This window comes from Sphaeramia orbicularis, chromosome 22 (assembly GCF_902148855.1).
Source record: "Sphaeramia orbicularis chromosome 22, fSphaOr1.1, whole genome shotgun sequence".
In the NCBI taxonomy this organism is placed as follows: domain Eukaryota; kingdom Metazoa; phylum Chordata; class Actinopteri; order Kurtiformes; family Apogonidae; genus Sphaeramia; species Sphaeramia orbicularis.
In genome coordinates, this window is record NC_043978.1 from 8,208,172 (window position 1) to 8,228,575 (window position 20,404).

At 39.5% G+C, this 20,404-nt stretch overlaps 1 protein-coding gene across 8 annotated transcripts in view; it reads left to right on the forward strand.

The window, feature by feature from the left end:
• The window catches only part of strn3 (striatin, calmodulin binding protein 3), a 30,222-nt gene that overhangs the window by 776 nt on the left and 9,042 nt on the right, over window positions 1–20,404 (forward strand). For all 8 annotated transcript variants that reach the window (XR_003934570.1, XR_003934571.1, XR_003934573.1 and 5 more), the window contains exons 2-9: window positions 14,917–15,020; window positions 15,254–15,327; window positions 15,535–15,613; window positions 16,939–17,100; window positions 17,186–17,324; window positions 17,748–17,883; window positions 17,979–18,118; window positions 18,208–18,386. Coding sequence is in view for 1 of the 8 variants with exons in the window: in XM_030127360.1 (XP_029983220.1) it covers window positions 14,917–15,020; window positions 15,254–15,327; window positions 15,535–15,613; window positions 16,939–17,100; window positions 17,186–17,324; window positions 17,748–17,883; window positions 17,979–18,118; window positions 18,208–18,386 (1,013 nt within the window). In the remaining 7 variants the exon portion in view is untranslated. The remainder of the gene's footprint in view (window positions 1–14,916; window positions 15,021–15,253; window positions 15,328–15,534; window positions 15,614–16,938; window positions 17,101–17,185; window positions 17,325–17,747; window positions 17,884–17,978; window positions 18,119–18,207; window positions 18,387–20,404) is intronic.

Genomic DNA, 20,404 nt, shown 5'->3' on the forward strand with positions numbered 1-20,404 from the left:
ACGAAGCCCTAGAAAATAGTGACGTTAGCCGAGAATCGGAATAAATATCTTTGTTGTGTTTCATCAGATGTGAATAATATTCCACTCGGATGGTTAGAAATCTTTTTGAGGATTCAGGAAATGTTTTCAGATTTGTCATAGACACAATAGTTTACCCCGGAGGATGGTTTATATGTCACTTAGTGTTTATTTTTTTATTGGATTTAAGCTAGCAGTTACCGAGAACAACAAAACCAGCGAAAGCGTCAAGTCAGCTTGAAATATTTGTATTTTTTAATACAACCGACTCCATTAACTGCTCAGGTTTTAAATAGAATATTATAGCTAGGTTTTATTCACGGAATGTTTGGAAGCTGACTGCTGAAGCGGCTAAGCTAACGGCTCACATAGCGGAATGCACTGGTTTACTGGTTAGCGCAGTTAGCCGTTAGCTTCACAGCCCTGTCAAACAGCAGCTTAGCCGATAGCAGGTAGCCGCTTTCTTCTCTTTTCGTCACGTTTATGTGTCCACATGAGGGGTTTTATTGTGTGCTTGGGGTCGGTGTGTAGTAAAGGTGAAGTGAATTCAGCTGACTGTCAGCTAATCTTGGTCTGAGGCCATTTTGGTTTGTCACGCTAGCGTCATCATTAGCCGAGCTGCTAACTAGCTGACGGTACGGGTCTGGATTTACCGAGCAAATAAATATATGTGGTTTGCATCACATACACTGGCCGTGTGTGTGTTAGGAGCAGAACACACTGTATGTGGGTTTATTGTCTGTGATTGAATCCGTACACTGTGATTACACTGGTTGAAAAGGACAATAGCCGTGGAACCAGTTACTGTGTACACGTTTTATTTACCTCAGTTCAGTTTGTCAAATGGTACCTGAAAGAAAACCAGAGCAAACACAAGAAGACATGTCCAGGATGAACAAAAAGAACAGCAGAAGAAAATACAGATTTATGGAATACAAGACTCGGGTGCTTTCATTTAGAAGAGGAAGTAAAGAACTAACACTGAGTCACCGTTTTTCAGTAGTTTTAGGTGAACTGGGTTTAAGTGTTGAACTCTCTGTCAACTTTTTCATTTTACTCCCTACAAATATCTACTTTCTACCCCTTATATTGCCAAAATAAGCTTAAGTTTTTATGCAGTTGAGGACAATAATTTATTAGTTTTATGCATCATTGTGCATCTGATTTCAGCCTGAATGGATGAAACTGATCTGTGATTCCATCAGTGAATATCACACAGAACAAACAAGTGTTCAGAGAACGCAAACCTCCGCCAAGCACCCTGAACGGTGTGGATGTGTGGATCGACTATTTCTTTTTAAATTAAACAGTTTGAAGGCTGCTCCATACAGCAGAAAAAGTTGAAGCTTGGTACCAGTCATGTGTATGTCAAATTAGATTAAATTCCAATCAATATTTTTTGACTTATAATGAAAAATGTGTGGTGAATGGGATTTTCAATGTTAAATTGAAATGTCCACAAAGTCCACATGCCACAGTGGATGTGGACAATTTTGTGCCAGATACAAGATATTGTTATGAGCTATTTATGTATCAAATTGGAGGCTAACCGGAGTCGTTTTTAATTTTTTATGATTTTTTGAAAATTGCTCAGTGATGAGAGATAGGAAAGTTTGAGACTTTGTGACCTTGCTGTGACCTTGAACTTTGGCCCACTTGGCCCAAAATTTAATGGGTTCATCCCAGGGCCTAGGCCTATCTGTGGGTAAAATTTGGTAAAGATGGTTGTAATAGTTTTCCCGTGAAGTTGCTAACAAACAAACAAACACACAAAGCAAAGAGATCACAATACCTCCTGATGGAGGTAATAATAAGATTTAAACCAAAGATCCAACAAGACCAAACACACCTGATGTCAGCTACGACTGACCACATCCACAGGAGGACAGCTGTTGTTTCAGCAGTTTGTGAGGATTCCTGTGTTCAGCTGCGTTACTGGGTCATGCGATCTGTTTCAGGCGTGTTTGAACGGACAGAGGTTACACCTGAGCTGAGTTTGGTGTCATTTTTAAGTGGCGTTTTGAAGTAAAAATGTGCAGCCAGAGGTTTGTTAGTGGAAGTGTTATGATGGATGCTTAAATCCAGACTGTGTTCTCGCCTTCACACAGCAACCAATCACAGACAGAGGTGTAAGATTCACACCTCCACCTGTGTGTTATCAGACTGTAGGTGTGAGCTGCACATAGAGTGCAGTGTTTAATCACAACACACCCTACAGCTGCAGACTGGAGTGTGTGTTTGCTCTGACTTGTTGTAGTGTCACTGAATGCCTTCAGCATGACTCCGTCAGAGTTCAGATAAGAGACGTTAAAGGACCAGTCTGTAATTTTCATGAAACCCTCTGTGCAGACGAGCGGCAGCAGTGAGTTCATCCCCTGAACGAACCCTATGTCAGTGACCTCTGTGGCTGCAGGAGTCAGAAGGTAACGGCTACCATGGAAATGATTCACAGAAGCATCATAAAGAATACATAACACACAGCTGAGGGTTTAACGCTGATGCTGTAAAGAACGTTCATAACATCACAACAGCACAGACTGAACACTTTTTTTCACAGCAGTACAACTCTGTGAATTAGTATTAACCTTCCGATATCCAGGTGAGCATATTATGCGCACTTTGCACTTCATGTTATTAAAGGTCATATTATTCATCAAAATTTGTTTTAGGTCTGAATTCAAAAGTTGTTAATTTTTGCATGATTTTGAAAATTCTGAACCAGCCACTAAAATCAGCACAATGTAAACGATGTTAAATTACTACACTAACATCCTTCTACCAAGTCAATAAAAAATGCTTGACACATTTTAGAACATTGGACATAGCAAAAAAAAAAAAGCATATTAACTAATGTTGCTGTAATCATTGATATAGGCCAGGTTACAGAAATACAAAAGTAAGTAATTTTTATGTAGCATATTGAAAAAAAAACGTTTTTGCATCAAAAGATATGGTTTGTTTACAATATAGACATGGCATTTAAAGGGTTAAAAATATGACAGTTATTGAGTATTTGGTATAAAAACAAATCATGAAAAAAAAACTGGCATCACTACAACATGGTGCAGATTATGTGCTTTTGGTGATTAGGAAGGGTGAGACAACAGAGGGTTAATAAATGGTAGGTAATTACTTTGACAGATGATCAGTTTATCCAGTTTCTAACAGTTAAATACAGTTAATTTGTGACAGATATATGTTTAATGGGACAGGGATAATAGTACTCAGCTTTGTCCTCCAAACCATCAGTATTTTATCAGTCTTTAAAACAAACTACAGTGGGCCTCTAATGTGTGAAGTACAGTTTTTACATAGGAAGCACTGCATCATGGGTAGTTTATATCATCAGGGTTTGTCTTGTTTAAGTCAGTGTTCACATTTCAGTGTCAGGTCTGTTCTATTATTATTATCATTATCATTATTATAGTATGAAATATTCTCCTTTATGTAGTAGTCAGTGGCAGACTTGTGAGGGTTGAAATAACAGACGGAATCAGACTGACCCTACATACGACTCCTGTGGATTCATCCACAGCTGAAAATAGTCCCTGAAGACATATCTCTTCCTGTTTGATTAAAAAAACTAACCAATTCTTTTAGTAAATTACTGAGACTTTCACCTCACTTCCTCTCTTTCCTTTCTTAATTCTTTGCTTCCTTCCCAACACGGTCACTATTTCCTAAAAACCAAAAGTTCCACTGATGAACTGCTTTTTTCTTCTTTCTTTTATCTTATTCCTTTCCTCTATATATATTTCATTCTGTTTGATTAAAGCTGATTTAGGATGTTTTTTTTTCTTTTTCTCTGTGTTTCCATAATCAACTCCTTCTTTCCTTTCTTGTTTTATTTCCTCTCTCCTTTTACTCTATTTTGCCTGATTTAAAGACTACGTCATCCAGATCTTTTAAGACATAAATGACTCTCTTTAACGTTTGAGTTAAAAAAAAAAAAACAAACAAAAAAAACAGACTTGTCCTTTACAGCAGCAGAAAACCGCTTAACATGGAGCTGTTTCCGTTGAAAGTGGTTCCTGCTCCATTTTAATCCTAAAGAAAAGCCCAGATGAGTCAGACTATGTGATGTGTCCGATGCGTTGGTTCTGATTTGCCTAATCGTCACGCTGCTTCACATTAAACACACACAAATACGCAGCACAAAACCATGAGTAAGAGCTTCAGATCATCTTCTGTACAGTACTGGACCTGTTTCAGATGCTTATGTGTTTCTGCTGTTATTGACCTGAAACCTTTAATCGCAATAGAACTTAATGAGCCTATGAAGTTGATTACAAGGATTTCAGTTCCCCTGTTGGAATATACATTTGACCAATCTAAACCCTTGATAAAACTACTATGATGTAAATATACAAAGCTGGAATATACCAGTACTCCTCCTTTGGTGGATTTTATTCCATCTCGACACGTATCTGAAAAAGCATATATTTTCTCCTGCGTTTTTGTCCTTTCATCCACATTAAAACTCCAGTGTAAGTCACTGAACTGAGCTTTAGAAATAATAGTTTTCAAAGTGTAGATGTTAGAGCCATTTTTGGTGCTTCAGTTAAAAATTCATATTTATATTTAGATTCAATTTCTTATTAATAATTTATGCATATTATGTGAATGTTGAGTAATTATAGTATCAGTCTTGGCATCGTTGTGTGATGCAATCCTATTGGCTGCTAAGGTTATAAAAACGTAAAGAAAGAGAAGCGGAACCAGAAGCCTGGAGCCCAGGAGCATCACTGTCTTTTGACCGTCATGTAATTTAATTTAAAAATTCATCTTTTGTTTGTATCAATTTAAGTTTTAAGACAAGAAACAGGAAAGTTGGATTCCAGACCCTTTGTTTACTGATACATGTGGACAGAAGAACTCTGAGGTCCACGGCTGGTTAACATGCTGCACTCACAGTCGATTTAGTAGAACTCAGTTTTAGGATCCGAGCATCACAGTATGAGACAAAGAATGCATTGTCATGTGACCATTGTTTATTGTAGCCTGAACACATGATGGCGCTCTATGGCGTATTTATGTGGGTTTGTGTACGATGGTATTATTGAAAATGGAGGAGGGAAATACCTGTTTCTAGAAGTATGTGGATATATGTGGTGTTAGATGTGTTGGTAATGAAAAGGCGACTATGAACAGGACTCTGAAAGGCTCTGTGTTGACCAACGGAGAACATTACCCAGAAAACCCTGGGTCTGGACTGATGTTTGAACCGTGTTTTTATGGAGGCACAGGAGGCAGCGTCCTGATGATGTGTACAAAGCCTTCAACTGGCCCAAGCTCTGTGAAAGCAGACGATTTCAGCAGTTTTATTAACTGTATGATGGAAGAAAATGACAGATTTAAACACTGCAGACATGTGTGGAGGTTTCTGGGTTGTAGGTTCTCTGATTTTGTTCCTGTGTCTTCATTCTACAAACCCAAACATATGTTGATGTAGATGTTAAGAAAAAAATGAATCAATGTGGTGAAGCCTTTGGCAAACAGTTTGTCAAACACACTGAGTGTATTTGACTAAAAACATGCATTGATGTGATGATGCAGTGTCACTTTAAAGTGACAGAAAGATGTGTTTTCCTTCAGAGTTGTGTGGAGGTGGACCCCACCACATGATTACCTCCGCCAGGAGGTATTGTGATCACTTTGCTTTGTGTGTTTGTTTGTTTGTTAGCAAGATAACTCAAAAAGTTATGGACGGATTTTCATGAAATTTTCAGGAAAGGTTGATACTGGCACAAGGAAGAAATGATTAAATGTTGGTGGTGATGGGGGGGGGAGGGGGCAGATTTGTCTTGGCGGAGGTCTGCGCTCTCAGAGTGCTTTTCTTGTTCTTTCTACATTCCCTGAATTGTTAACATATTTTTTCAGCTTTATTAGAAGAGACGGAGCTTAAGGACGTCTATCCACTTATGAGCCCATCCTCATCCTCCACCTGTTTCCTCTTCCTCTTCTACATCTTTTACTCTTAACTTTTATGTCAGATTGTTTCTATTTTACCTGAGCTTCAGTAAATCTCGTTTCATTTTCTTCTGCCTTTGTTTGCTTTAGGGGCTGTTCTTTTCTCATGTCCTCATTTGGACAACTGGAGGTGTGGTGGTTTACAGTCGGTCACTGCGGAAGTTTTCGGACATACTAACATGGGCTTTTCCTCAGGTTTTCAGAGAGTTTAGGTTACAGCATTTTCCCTAAGCTTGGGGGAGACAAAAGAGTGAGTGAGGAGGGAAATCTGTACCCCCCCCCCCCCCCCCCCCCCCAAAAAAAGTACAGTTTCACCAATATTATTGCCATATGAGTCTACAGAAAAGGAAAAACTTCAAGCAAATAAAGATCGTCATGAAAGCTTAAAGTCCAGAGCAAACCTGCAAATTATATACACAGTAAGAGCAAAAATTCCATGTGCATGAATGTGACAGTAATTTGTCAGATTTATTTTGTGCATTAACTAACAACATTTCCAGTTACATGTTAGTGAATGTGGCCCAGTATCGTTAATGTTAGTAAAAGACCTGTATGTTTTCCCGGACCAAAAAGGCAGATGATTTGTCCTGTATTTTGCATCAGTGTTGAGAAACACTGTAAAGCTGCAGCTCGTGTGTGTTCTGGTTGAGTCTCGTTAAAATGACTCGACAGGTGGAACCCGTTGGCATCCAGACGGTGGGATTCTGATTCTCAGCTGCATCAGATCGTCTTTACAATGCGCAGCAGAAACCGGTGGTGCGTTCAGTGTCTGTAGGCGGGTTCAGAGGCAGACGTGTACCTGGTCAGAGGTATTTGTGTGTCCGTTGTGTGTCTGTTGTGTGTCTGTCTGTGTTGCCGTGGGACCGGCTGTGTTTCGGTAACGAGGGCAGAGCTGTAATTAGGAGGCCTGGCCTACTGGGCTCTGCTCTGACAGGACCCATCCAGCTGGACGCTAAAATAAGACGGGACAGAAATAACACACACACGAACACACACCAAGGAGGTTCAGCTGCTCGCCGCTCGCAAAGTCAAGACGCGATTAAAGAAGTGTGAGTGCTTAATACTGGTGTGTATGAGCTGCTTCTGCAGAGTGGACGGAGGTCAGCTGGTTAACCCTTAACGACCCAAACATCCACCATCGCCCTAAACCATCCACTGATGTACACTGTTTTAATACCTGTTCATCTACTAATCCTATCAATACATGGAAATAATTGGAGTAAAATACAAATTTACCTCAATTATTCATAGGATAAAGTGTACAAAAACTTGTAAAATGAGAATATTATGAGCAAAATACTTGAAAAATAAGGAAAAAATGTACCAAAAACTTGGCAATATGGCATAACAGTTAACAAATCCATCTAAAGTGAGGAAAAAATTAGCAAAATACTTGAAAAATGAAGAGCTCATAGTTTGATAACATCCAGAACCCTGTATTTAGTCTGTTAACCCTCAAAAACCAAAACCATGTACTTATCTAAACTGTTTAATACCTATTGATCCATTAATCCTATCAATACATGCAAATAATTGGTGTAAAATACAGTTCTTCATCTTTTCATGGTCATCAGATATGACCCATCTGGACGTTCAGGGGCTCCATAGTTATCATGGAAACACGGTCATCTTCTACAACATTGATTCACCAGTAAAACCCATGGAGGTGGGTAAAATAACACACTAAAATGAAGAAAAAAAAAAAACAGAATAAAGTAAGCAACAAAATGAACAAAATGAATAAAAGCTTCACAAAATCTTAAATAACATGAAAAACTAGGCAAAAAAAATTAATCAAATTCAAGTAAAAAAGAATAAAATAAGCAACAAGATGAACAGAAGCAGCCAAAGTGATAAAGTGAATAAAAATGAGCAATGAATCAACAAAATAAGTAACAAAATAAGTCACCAACTGTACAAAATTGAAGGAAAAAAAGGGAGCAAAATGGGGAAAAAAAGCGTCCAAAGTATTCAATAAAATGAACAAAATGAATAAAAAAAATTAACACACATAAGCAACAAGAACAAAATAAGTCACAAACTGAATAAAACTGTAGAAAAAATAACCCATGTAGTTCGATAAATAACAATAGATGGAGACACTTATTTATGTTCAGTTAATGATAGATTTACTGAAAAGTCACCATTTTCTTCAGTTTTCTCTGTTTCTGATATAATACGCCACAACTTTACTCTGAGTTTTAATGAACATCTACATGATCAATGAATTAAATATAGGAAAACACATGATTTTCTGAATACAGAGGATAATATTATAAAAAATATTGATAAATCATTTCAGAAAGGTTAAATAAAGAGGAAGAATTCATCTTTGTAATTGTCACAGAAGTAGTTCTGGGTCTTTATGGGTTAAAGTGGACACTGTAGCACATGTAAGACCCTTCAGCCTTTCACTGTGTCATCACATTCACCCTGTAACGGACATGAAGAACAGCCTGGTCATCACCGTGGCGATGAGTTAGATTTGATCAGATAACGCCGACATTCACCCGACAAACTCTGTCCAACCTACAGGTCCAGACTCAAAACTGCACACTTGAATTTTAATGTTCAACTCTACACGTTTACCACAAGTAAACAAGCAGGGGTCTAAACTCATGTTCTTTCAGGTTCCAAATTCAGACTGATTTGATTTCCAGTGGGCCGGACCAGTAAAATAATAACATAATAACCTATAAATAATGATAATTCCACATTTTTGTCTTTGTTTTAGTGCAAAAAACCCCATTAAATTTTGAAAATACTTACTTTTATAAACTATCCAACAAAAAAAGATGTGAATAACCTGAAAAAACTGAAATTTCTGAAGAAAAATAAGTGCAATTTTAATAGTATTCTGCCTCAACTTAACATTTCTACATGTGCATTATGGATCAGATCTACAAAGACACTAAACACTGAGGACCAGGAAGAAAATATTTACAATTGTGCTGAATTTTCTTTAGGCATTTCAGGTTGTTCATATTTGTTCAGGTTATTCAAATTTTATTGTTACAGGATAGTTTGCAAATGTAAATATATTCATAATTTAATGTTATTTTTGCACTAAAACAAAGACAAAAATTTGAAGTTGTCATTATTTATATACATAATATAATAGTATTTTTTTTTCATATCAAACCGAGAAGAAACTCTGGAGTCATTTTTTGTCGGTTATTCTGCTGTCATTATTTGACTGTAGATCATATTGGTCTGTATGTGGAACCGGAACTAAAATGAGTTCCACAGCCTTGACTGTGGAATTTTTGCACTTTGCCAATTCATCCCAGGGGCCGGATTGGAACGTTTGGCGGGCCGCATTTGTTTGAGACCCTTGGATTAGATTGATATGATTTGATTTGATTTACCAATTTATTCTGTTCGTGCAATGAAATTTAACATATATGCGAACTAGCAAAACATACATAATGATACAAATATCAAGAATCATAACAATCGTAGACAGAAGAACAGCACAATCGTTCCATTTACATTTACCCAAAAAGGGGTGGGAAGAAGTGCAACATAAGCTTTTGAAACTAAGGAATTACACAAAACACTTATTATTTTTGTCCCGTCACATAAACATTATGTCTTCTGCAGACTCTCGTACATGTATGTCCAATAAGTGACTGGTGGAATGGGAATAAGGTCATGTGTCATGTTATACGTAGTACACTGAAGTGGGAGGTTAATTATAGATCCCAGCCACAGATATGAGGTGAACTCATGGAGGAGTATTAAAGGATAGAGCGATGATCGGTTCAAACAGGAAAACACCCATACGTCACCGTACGTTACTATGTTCTACTTTATTAGAAATGATTGAACCATTAAAACTGAACTTCAACGTCAGACTGGTCTCTCAACAGGAAACAGACTTCAGCTCATATGGAGAAAATAAACACATGAACTGCCACTCATCTCCATTTTACTAGGGGTGTAACAAAATATCGGTTCCACTGCCTCTATATCATCCCCTTTACAATAATATAAGTTCCCTCTTTGTCTTTTATTTCGTTTTGGAGCTCATATTTGATGGTATTAGACAACAGTTTTGCTCCTCCTCTTTTCCGAGCATTGGAATGTGAACTATAGGAGGTGTTTTTGAATCCAAACCTCTTGAATTTCTCATGTTCTGCTTTTGGTAAATGAGTTTCTTGTAAGACGTTTATTTGTGCTTTTTCCTTTTTAAGTTTGGTCATTATTCTAGCTCAGGGGTCACCAGTCCTGGTCCTCGAGGGCCAGTATCCTGTATGTTTTACATGGATCCCTCTTCCAACACACCTGATTCAAATGATAAGTAGGAGCGTTAGAAAATATGGGTTCTGCAACATATCGCAATATTTCATTTCACAATACTGTATGGATATTAAAAAGTACTGTGTCAATATTTTTAGGTATTTATTCAAATGCAGATATGGCGGAGGTTCATTTTTGTTTTTTGTTTTCATTATTGTTTATATCTTATTTATTATTATTTAACACTCTTTTATTAAATAATGTTAGTTCCTTTGTTGGGATTGAACTAAAATATTGTTCTGATGTTAGTTCTGAACTAACAGAATATGAAGATTTGAGCAGGATCTTTCACTGTAATGTCTGTAAAACAGAATTTAAGTTTGAACACAGGAACATTTTGTGATATAACATTAGATCCTGTTCTGATCTAATAAAAATGTGTTTAGTATTTGTGCATATTTCTGGTGTAATTCAATTCTTCCAGTAAATAATTATTTTAAAAAAGAAACAAACAAAAATTCTTTTTTAACAGTATCATGATATATCATATCATGATCCTACTATTGTGAGTTGTATTGTATCACCAGATTCTCCCAGCACACAGCCCTAATGATAAGCTTTTCATCCAGCTCTGCAGAAGTCTGATAACGACTGTCAGGTGGACTGGAAGAGGGAAACATCTAAAACATGCATGATACCGGCCCTCGAGGACCAGGATTGGTGACCCCTGTTCTAGCTCTTTTTACGGGGTTTTCCAGGCCATTGACATTCAAAGAAAGAATTTAAATTTCTTCTTGTTCGGTATCCATAAACCATCTCAGTTCTGTTGACTTTAAGATTCCCCCACAGAGTTTTAGTTTAACCTTTATGAACAAATAACATTTTCAGAACTATTTACAAAAAGGATGACGTCCATAAAGAGAAGTCAACCACCCCCCTCTTATGCTGATTCTCTTTTAGTTTTGAGGGGAAAGGCCTCCCATACAGGCGTTGGACAAAATAATGGAAACACCTTAAAAAATCAACAAAATATAATTTAATATGGTGTAGGTCCGCCTTTTGCAGCAATTACAGCCTCAATTCTCCGAGGTATTGATTCATACAACTTGGGAATTGTTTCCAAAGGAATTTTAAGCCATTCTTCAGTTAGAATACCCTCCAACTCTTTTAGAGACGATGGCGGTGGAAATCGACGTCTTACTTGAATCTCTAAAACTGACCATAAATGCTCAATAATGTTGAGGTCTGGGGACTGTGCCGGCCATACAAGATGCTCAACTTCATTAGAATGTTCCTCATGCCATTCTTTAACAATTCTAGCTGTATGGATTAGGGCATTATCATCTTGAGGTGAAGGTGTTTCCATTATTTTGTCCAACCCCTGTAGAGAAAGGGCCCCCATCCAGTAGTGAGAATGGACCCATACTGCAGGGGTGTCAAACTTATTTTCTTCCGGGGGGGGGGGCACATTCAGCCCAGTTTAATCTGAAGTCGGCCGGACCAGTAAAATACTAGCATGATAGCCAATAAATAATGACAACTCCAAATTGTTTTAGTGCAAAAAATAACATTCAATTATGCCAATATTTACATTTACAAACTATCCAAACAAAAAGGATGTGAATAACCTGAAAAAAATGAAATTTGTTAAGAAATTTAAGTACAATTTTATCAATATTATGCCTCGACTTATCATTTACAGGCTATATGTACATTATAGAACAGATCTACAAAGGCACAAAACATTCAGTAACAGGCAGAATATTGTTAAAATTGCACTTAATTCTCTTTAGACATTTCAGGTTGTTCCTATTTGTTCAGGTTATTCACATTTTATTGTTAAAGGATAGTTTCTTAATGTAAATATTTTCATAATTTAATGTTTTTTGCACTAAATCAAAGAGAAAAAAATGGTGTTGTCATTATTTATAGGTTATTATGATTTTATTTTTGAGTTCGATGCCCTAACTTGCACTTTGCAAATTCATCCTGTGGGCCGGGTTGGAAACTTTGGTGGGCTGGTTTTGGCCCCCCTAAGCCAACTGTCCTTTGATCTGTGACCCTCTAACGCAAATGAACGTTCCCTTCCCTTAGCCATTTGTCATTCTCATGTTCATTTTATCTCAGGTTGATGCTGATGTGGGTGCTCCTGTGTTATTTCCCCTCCGCTGACAGTCTTTTAACAGTCCTCGAGTGCGTCTGCTGGCCGCCTCGGTGCGTCCACTCCCTGTATGTTTCCACATTGCGGTCCTGGTCGATTGGAGCTTCTTCGTGAGTGCGATTCCTCGGCTGTTAGTCATGGCGTTGTCCACCTCATATCCTGAGTTGCGTTGTGTTCAAGTGCGTTTGTTGTCGTAGTGAAATGAAAAATGGCTGACGCACAATTTATGGTGACCTCATACTTGGGTAAAACAGTTTTGGACGTGTTAATTTATCTGATACAACATTTTTATTTATTTATTTTGGTTTTTGCAAATTATGTATACTATAAATGTGCAAAATTATCAGCTAACAACAGCAGAACGTTAATAAAAACATTGTTTATCATTTGCTGTAAATCCCTTGTTGCTCTCCGCCATGTTGAAAAGGTCAAAGGTTATTTTCATCTCAGCAGCTCGTGTATCAGAATTTTTCCCCAGTGGAAAATATGGTGTGAGAAGACGTTCATGTGCAATTTTTGAGTCTGTAACAAGTTTTTACCATAATTCCCATAGCCCATGAATGCAGCACTAGTGTGTGAGTGCATTTTGTCAGAGGAAGGGCCTCCCCTTCCTCCACCTCCTCCTCCCTACTCTTCTTCTTCTTCCTCCACCTCCTCCCTACTCTTCCATCTCTTCCTCTTCCTCCTGTCACCTCGGTAAATCTGGACCGGTGAGCTCACCACACACTCGGGCTCTTCGTCATCCTCATCGTCCTGGGCTCTGACCTCACTGCTCCTCCCTAAGGAGTGTTTGATTCATGTTGGCCAGGTGCAGCAGGCGGGAGGGGCTTCCTGTGAACAGCTGTCACAGATCATGCTGCCGCCGCTCACTCACTTCAACACCAACTGTCTCAGGAAGTCCTCCGTGGTCGGAGACGTCCGACATGGACGATGGACCTGCAGCTGGTTTATAGACCAGTAACTGAACCGTTGCACCAGTCAGCGTTACACTTCAAACCTACAGTTTCAGTCTGGTTAATTATTAGTCTAATAGTTCTATTCTACCTGTGCTTCCAGGGTTTTCTCTACCGTTATAACACCCATTGCTTACGACAAAACGTAAAATCAGCTCTTGAAGCCGTTCATCATCTGCTCCGGTTTTTATAGTTTTATTCTAAGATATGGTGATAATGGTTGAAAAAAAATGTATGTATACAATCAGAGGTTCTAAATTTATTAACCTTTCTAGAACTTCAGATTTTCTTCGTTGTGGTTTGTTGCCTCAGTCTTTAGTCAGTGTTTGAGTTTAATTTCCTCATGTAGTCACAGTATCAGTAGTCCATCCATGTGTCAGGGTTCACTTCCTGTAGTGACCGTGTGTTTTTGTCTCCATGTGGCGTCCTGCCTCTGAGCTGTGGGCGGTGACCTGTGGCTGTCAGTCAGTCACGCAGCTGACCAATCAGAGCACAGCTGTGTTGTCACCCTGTGTTATCCTCCATTACCCCCAGACTCCCCTCTGTCCCTTCACTCTCTATGTCTGCCCTCCCAGGGAGGACCTCTGGTTGGTTTCCCGTTGTCATGGCGACCCTCACTAGAGGAAGTCGCGACCCCTGGTTTGCCTCTGAATCCCCCCTGTTGCCACGGAGACGCTGGCAGAGAGCGCTCAGCTGTGAGAGTATAAATAGAGTCAGGCCTCAGATTGAAGAGCAGCTGCTCTGGGGAAAGACAAATGGACAGACAGAAAAGACAAATGGACAGACAGGCAGACAGTAAAGACAAATGGACACACAATAAAGACAGACTGACTTCCGGTCCTGAATAAAACCAGTTTTAAACTAAAAAAGCACTCGGAGAGCGCAGACCTTCACCAAGGCAAATCATTTGTTCCTTGTGCCAGTATCAACATTTCCTGAAATTTTCATCCAAATACGTCCATAACTTTTGGAGTTATCTTGCACATGGACAGACAGACAGACAAACAGATGCTGGCAAAAATATAACCTCCTTGGCAGAGGTAGTGATAGTTTAAGACGTAGGAATCTGGCGTCACATGCAACATCCTCTAATTCTAGATGGCATGTGGAAATGGACAAGATTGGAACTGAAAATATCCAGTTCCATTAACAAAAGTGAGTCACATATGAGCAAAACAATCACAGTTAGACACTGTGTTCCTGCAGGATCCCAGATGCTAAATCTACAGATGCACATGATGCCAATACTTCATTAATACGTGTTCCTGAATGTCCTTCAAACAGTCCATTAAAGCATGTTTGACTGACTCTGGACATGAAATTGGCAGAAAACTGGAGAAATCAACCCATTTGAGAGCCAGTCATTTGTCTGTTGTTCATTAAATGTACCTGAAACCACTCGTTATCCTCGTCCTTTGTTAGACCTGCAGGTTACTGGATGTTTCAGGAGTCCTTTATGAAGTGGGATTCACTGGGTTAATGAACATCTAAACATGATGAGGAGAACATGGACCTGTGTCTGTACCTGTGTCATGGATTTGACCTCTGACCTCTGTGTGTCTCTGTGTCCAGGCCCGGATAGCGTTCCTTCAGGGGGAGAGGAAAGGTCAAGAGAACCTGAAGAATGACCTGGTCAGAAGAATAAAAATGTTAGAATACGCATTAAAACAGGAGAGGTAAGAAAGGAACACTTGCACTTTTACTTCATTTACAGAATTTAACTTCAGGATTTTATAGAGAAACATCAAGTGAACACAAGTTTACGCAGGAAACATGAAAATCCAGGACATGAATGGAGGAACATTCAGATTTTAATGAAATGACTCGACCTGGGTCAAACTGATGCTTCATGTTTTTTCTGTTGGAAGTTGATCATGTCGTGTCTAAACTACTTTTTATTTCTTCTCAGAGCAAAATATCACAAATTAAAATATGGAACAGAGTTAAACCAAGGGGAGATGAAGATGCCAAGCTTTGAATCAGGTAGGAGATTCAAGGAGACATATTGGATCCACAGTTAATACATGAGCTGAGTTAATGTCCAATCACATCCTCATCCTCTGAGATGCAACGATCTCAGTATTTAACGGAATTTAAAAGCAGCATTTTTTTTTCTTCGATGTGTGCTGTGCTGGAAAAGACAAGTGTCCAGTGTCTTCATTGTTGGTTTTGTGTGTCCTCGTCCTGCAGACACCAAAGACTCGGAGGTCTCTGCTGTTCCTGCCAACAGTCAGCTCACCTGGAAACAAGGACGGCAGCTTCTCAGACAGTAAGGACACCAGTCAGACCAGTAGGACGCCAATCAGACCAGTAGGATACCAGTCAGACCAGTAGGACCCCAGTCAGAGCACAAACCAGTCTCAGGGTTTATCTGAAGTCCACATCAGAGCATCCGTTCTGATGCGTTTACATGTACTGTATTTCTGAACTGCATTGAAACACATCACATCTGATTATTACAATGATCTGTTTACTGACAGTTATTGGATTATTCTAGTCATGTAAACAGACTCAGTGATTGGAGTTTTAGTGTGAATGTAAGTGTCTCTTTACGGAACAGATCACACTCATCCTAAGTAATGAACATCTTTAACCGTCAACGTGCTTCAAAGGTGAAACATTATAGTGAGTGTCATGTCTGAGAACACGCCTTCATGTCTGAACTAACTCACCTCTGTCTGATGTCTCTGCTCAAAAATCCATTTGCACGAAAATGTCATTTTGACCCAGGTCCTTTTATACTTCTACTTTATTATGTGTAGTGTTTGCTCGTGTGCTGTACTTCTTTTTTGCTCATGTTTGCTGCGATACTCTATTGTTGTATGTGTGTCATGCTGCTGCTACACTGTCATTCCCCAGTTTGGGATAAATAAAGTACTTCTTTCTATGAAGGCGTGTTCTCAGACATGAAGGTGTGTTCTCAGACGCAAGGTTATTATCGCTAACGAAAACTAACGAAATGACAAAAACTACAATTGTAAAAACATTTTCGTTAACTGAAATAAATAAAAACTATAATTAAAATAAAAAAAAACGATAACTAACTGAAACTGTATTGTGTGTTTACAAAACTAATTAAAACGGACAAAAATTATGGATAAAATGCCCTTCGTTTTCGTCGATGTCGGATTGATATTAAATCGATTTTTTTCCCTCAAGCAATTTTAGCTAGCGGCACCATATGATATTTAACGGTCCGTCACTTGTGGTCACTTGTGGTTTCCAGTCGTCTTCTGGTTCCCATTCTACCTGGAAACATGGAGACTAAAGTTGGGAGAAAGCAGCAGAGTCCTGTCTGGGATTTATTTGAATACGACGGAGAAGAAGAGAAAAGAAAAGACAAAACTAAAACTAATACTAAAACTAAGCATTTAGAAAATAAAGAAAACTAATAAAAACTATCAAACCCGCTCTAAAAATGAATTAAAACTAACTGAATTACAGAAAAAAGTCAAAACTAAATAAAACTAAACTAGAATAAAAAATCCAAAACTATTAGAACCTTGGTCAAGCATGAAGGCATGTTCTCAGACGTGAAGGTGTGGCAGATGTTGACAGTGTTTGCTGTGGATGTTAATGGCGTGTGTCCTTCAGGTACCTGCAGGAGGTGGGATACACGGACACCATCCTGGACGTTCGCACTCAGAGGGTCCGCTCTCTTCTGGGTCTGTCGGGTTCCGAGCAGAACGGGTCGGTGGAGAACAAGAACCTGCAGCACCTCATCAACGGGACGGAGCGTCGCAAGGACGCCAAGAGGTATGCCACTGTCTGGGGTCAGAGGTCACACACAGGGGACACACCCACCTCACCTCAGCTAACCTCTGTGTGTTCACCCACACAGGAGTCCAGGGGACGTTCTGGAGACATTCAACTTCCTGGAGAACGCAGAGGACAGCGACGAAGACGAGGATGAAGAGGGAGACCTGATGGACGACATCAGCACCGACAAACACCACAGAGCCAAGAAACATAAGAGCAAAGTACGGACACATCTCTACCTGTCCTCTGTCCATCCGCTACCTGTCCTCTGTCCAGTACCTGTCCTCTGTCTGTCTGCTACCTACCCCTCCTCTTGTCTCCTCACCCGTCCTCTGTGTCCTCACTCGTCCTGTGTCCTCACTCGTCCTCTGTGTCCTCACTCGTCCTGTGTCCTCACTCGTCCTCTGTGTCCTCACTCGTCCTCTGTGTCCTCACTCGTCCTGTGTCCTCACTCGTCCTGTGTCCTCACTCGTCCTCTGTGTCCTCACCCGTCCTCTGTGTCTTCACCCATCCTCTGTGTCTTCACCCGTCCTCTGTGTCTTCACTCGTCCTCTGTGTCTTCACCCGTCCTCTGTGTCTTCACTCGTCCTCTGTGTCTTCACCCGTCCTCTGTGTCTTCACTCGTCCTCTGTGTCCTCCGTCAGGTGGGAAATGAGGGTTTGGCGTCAGAGGACGATGCCGACACTGAGGAGGCGCTGAAGGAGTTTGACTTCCTGGTAACGGCTGAAGATGGAGAAGGAGCAGGTGAAGCCAGAAGTTCTGGAGACGGAACAGAGTGGGGTGAGTTCTGGTTCTGGTTTCTGTCCTGGTTTCAGTTGTGAATCTGCACTGTTCTGAATTCAGTTTGACCTTACCGTTGTCCTGTGTCCGTCCAGCGGAGCCACTGCCGTTTCCCACCGGTGGGGGGAAGTCCTTCCTGTTGGGGGGGTCCGAGGACGTGTTGGAAAACGTGTTGGGGTTAGGAGACCTCGCAGACCTCACTGTCACCAACGACGAAACAGACTACAGCTACGACGTGAGGAGCTCAACCCACTTTAACCACATATGATACATTTAATATGTGCAACGCCTTAACCCCTCCCCCCTCCTCCTCCTCCTCCTCAGCTGCCGTCCAATAAGGAGTCTTCATTCAGGAAGACGTGGAATCCAAAGTACACACTGCGGAGCCACTTCGACGGCGTGCGAGCGCTGGCCTTCCACCCGGTGGAGCCCTGTCTGGTCACGGTGTCTGAAGACCACACCCTCAAACTGTGGAACCTCACCAAGACCGTCCCCGCCAAAAAGTACGAGAATGCTGCACCACCCATTATTTAAGGGTTCATACAAACCGAAGAACTGCAGAGGAAACATTGACCTGGTTATTGATACAAAACCACTATGTTTACATTAACTCATATTTACAACTAATCAATCGGTTTTCAACCAATACATTAGTCCACAGGTGTCAAACATGCGGCCCGGGGGCCAAATCCGGCCCGCCAAAGGGTTCAATCTGGCCCCTGAAATGAAATTGTGAAATGGAGAAATTACACTGAAGATACTAACAATCAAGGATGTTAAAATCATTTTAGGTCAATTCAGTCTAAAGTGGATCAGACCAATAAAATACTATCATAATAACCTATAAATAATGAAAACTGTAAATTTGTCTCTTTGTTTTAGTGTAAAAAAAGTAAAATCGCACTAAAATGTTTACATTTACAGACTATCCTTTTACAAAAAAAGTTAATATCTGAAATCTCTTAAGAGAAGTATGTGGAATTTTAATAATATTCTGCCGGTTATTTAATGTTTTGTGTATTTGTAGGTCCACTGTGATCTCTAAGTTGTGATTCATATGTATAAATGATAAACTGAGGCGTAATACTGTTAACATTGCACTTATTTTACTAACAAATTTTCAGGTTGTTCATATTTGTTCATGTTATGTTCAAGTACAATTCGTAGATGTAAACATTTTCATTACGGAATTTACTTTTTTCACTCACAAGTTCTTATCCTACCATTGATATTCTTTTACTGGTCCGGCCCACTTTAGATCATATTAGGCTGAATGTGGCCCCTGAACTAAAATGAGTGTGACCCCTGCATTAGTAAAACTATTACTGATAAACCAAACTAATTAAATAAACTCAACTATTTTCTACTGAATAAACATTGAAAATAGTTATTTATGTTTTCATTGAATTTTCTTGTAGTTGATCAAATCCTTTGGTCAGCGTACCAATAACTAATGACCAGAACCTTTGCAGTCAACTTTTTTTTTACAATCTGTGACAAAGCATCATAAAACATTTGATACTCTGAATCTGAAAATAAGCAGAAACTGTTAACAAACAGTACATGTAGTAGAAGGACCAAGTATTAATCATAGGAAGTCCATGAAGTTCAGCCTCGAGTCATGTTTGTTTTCCTAATAACTGATGTGATGTAGAACAAACGATTAATTAGGAAATGCTCCTTTAAATCAGTGGATTTTTATATGATCATAAACGTTTTTCTGTGAATATGTGTGAGGAAACTGAAGCGGTAAGCGGCAGACGTACGTCCTAGGACCTGTGGTTTGTAGATGATGTGGATGTTTGTCTCGTTTCCTGATTCGGTCGATCTGACGGTTTCCTCCTCATCCTGCAGTGAAAACCCTTCGTCTGACATATTCGCAGTATTTGCATCTCATTGCTATTTGAGCTGAACTTCAAACAGAAACATCAGTGTCCTGAACATAATCCTGTGAAGAATCCTCTGTGGATTTACTGAACCAAACCACATCTGAATGTTGACTTTATCCCTTTTAAGACGATTGTGTCTCCAGCGACACATTTTTGCATCCACGTCTTTCAGTTTACCGTAACTCCTGAACCGCTCTGTTGACAAACTCCAAACGTCATCTTTTAGCTGAGACTGGGTTCTTTCTATTGCTGTACAACACATTAGGGTAGAGGCCTGCATTGGCTGAGGAATAGAAGTGGGCGGAGCATAGAGCAGCAGAGTGCAGTCGGTGAGAGAGAGATGGAAGATTTGTATTACTTTCAGCAGCGTTTTAGCAAAGTTTTAGTGGTGAATTCTTGTAAATAATTGTATATTGTAGAAAAAGTGCTGTTTGGAGTGTTCTACTACTGTGTTTTATTGTTTCTTTGTTGATTTTTGCTGTTTTTTTTTACTGTTTATCTGTATTTTTCTGGTTTGTATAGTTCATTCATAGGGTTTTTTTTGTAAGTATTATATAAATGTATGTATTTTTTTATAAATCTATATGCAGACATCTGTTCGGGGCATGAAGAGATGCACTATCACACAGGAT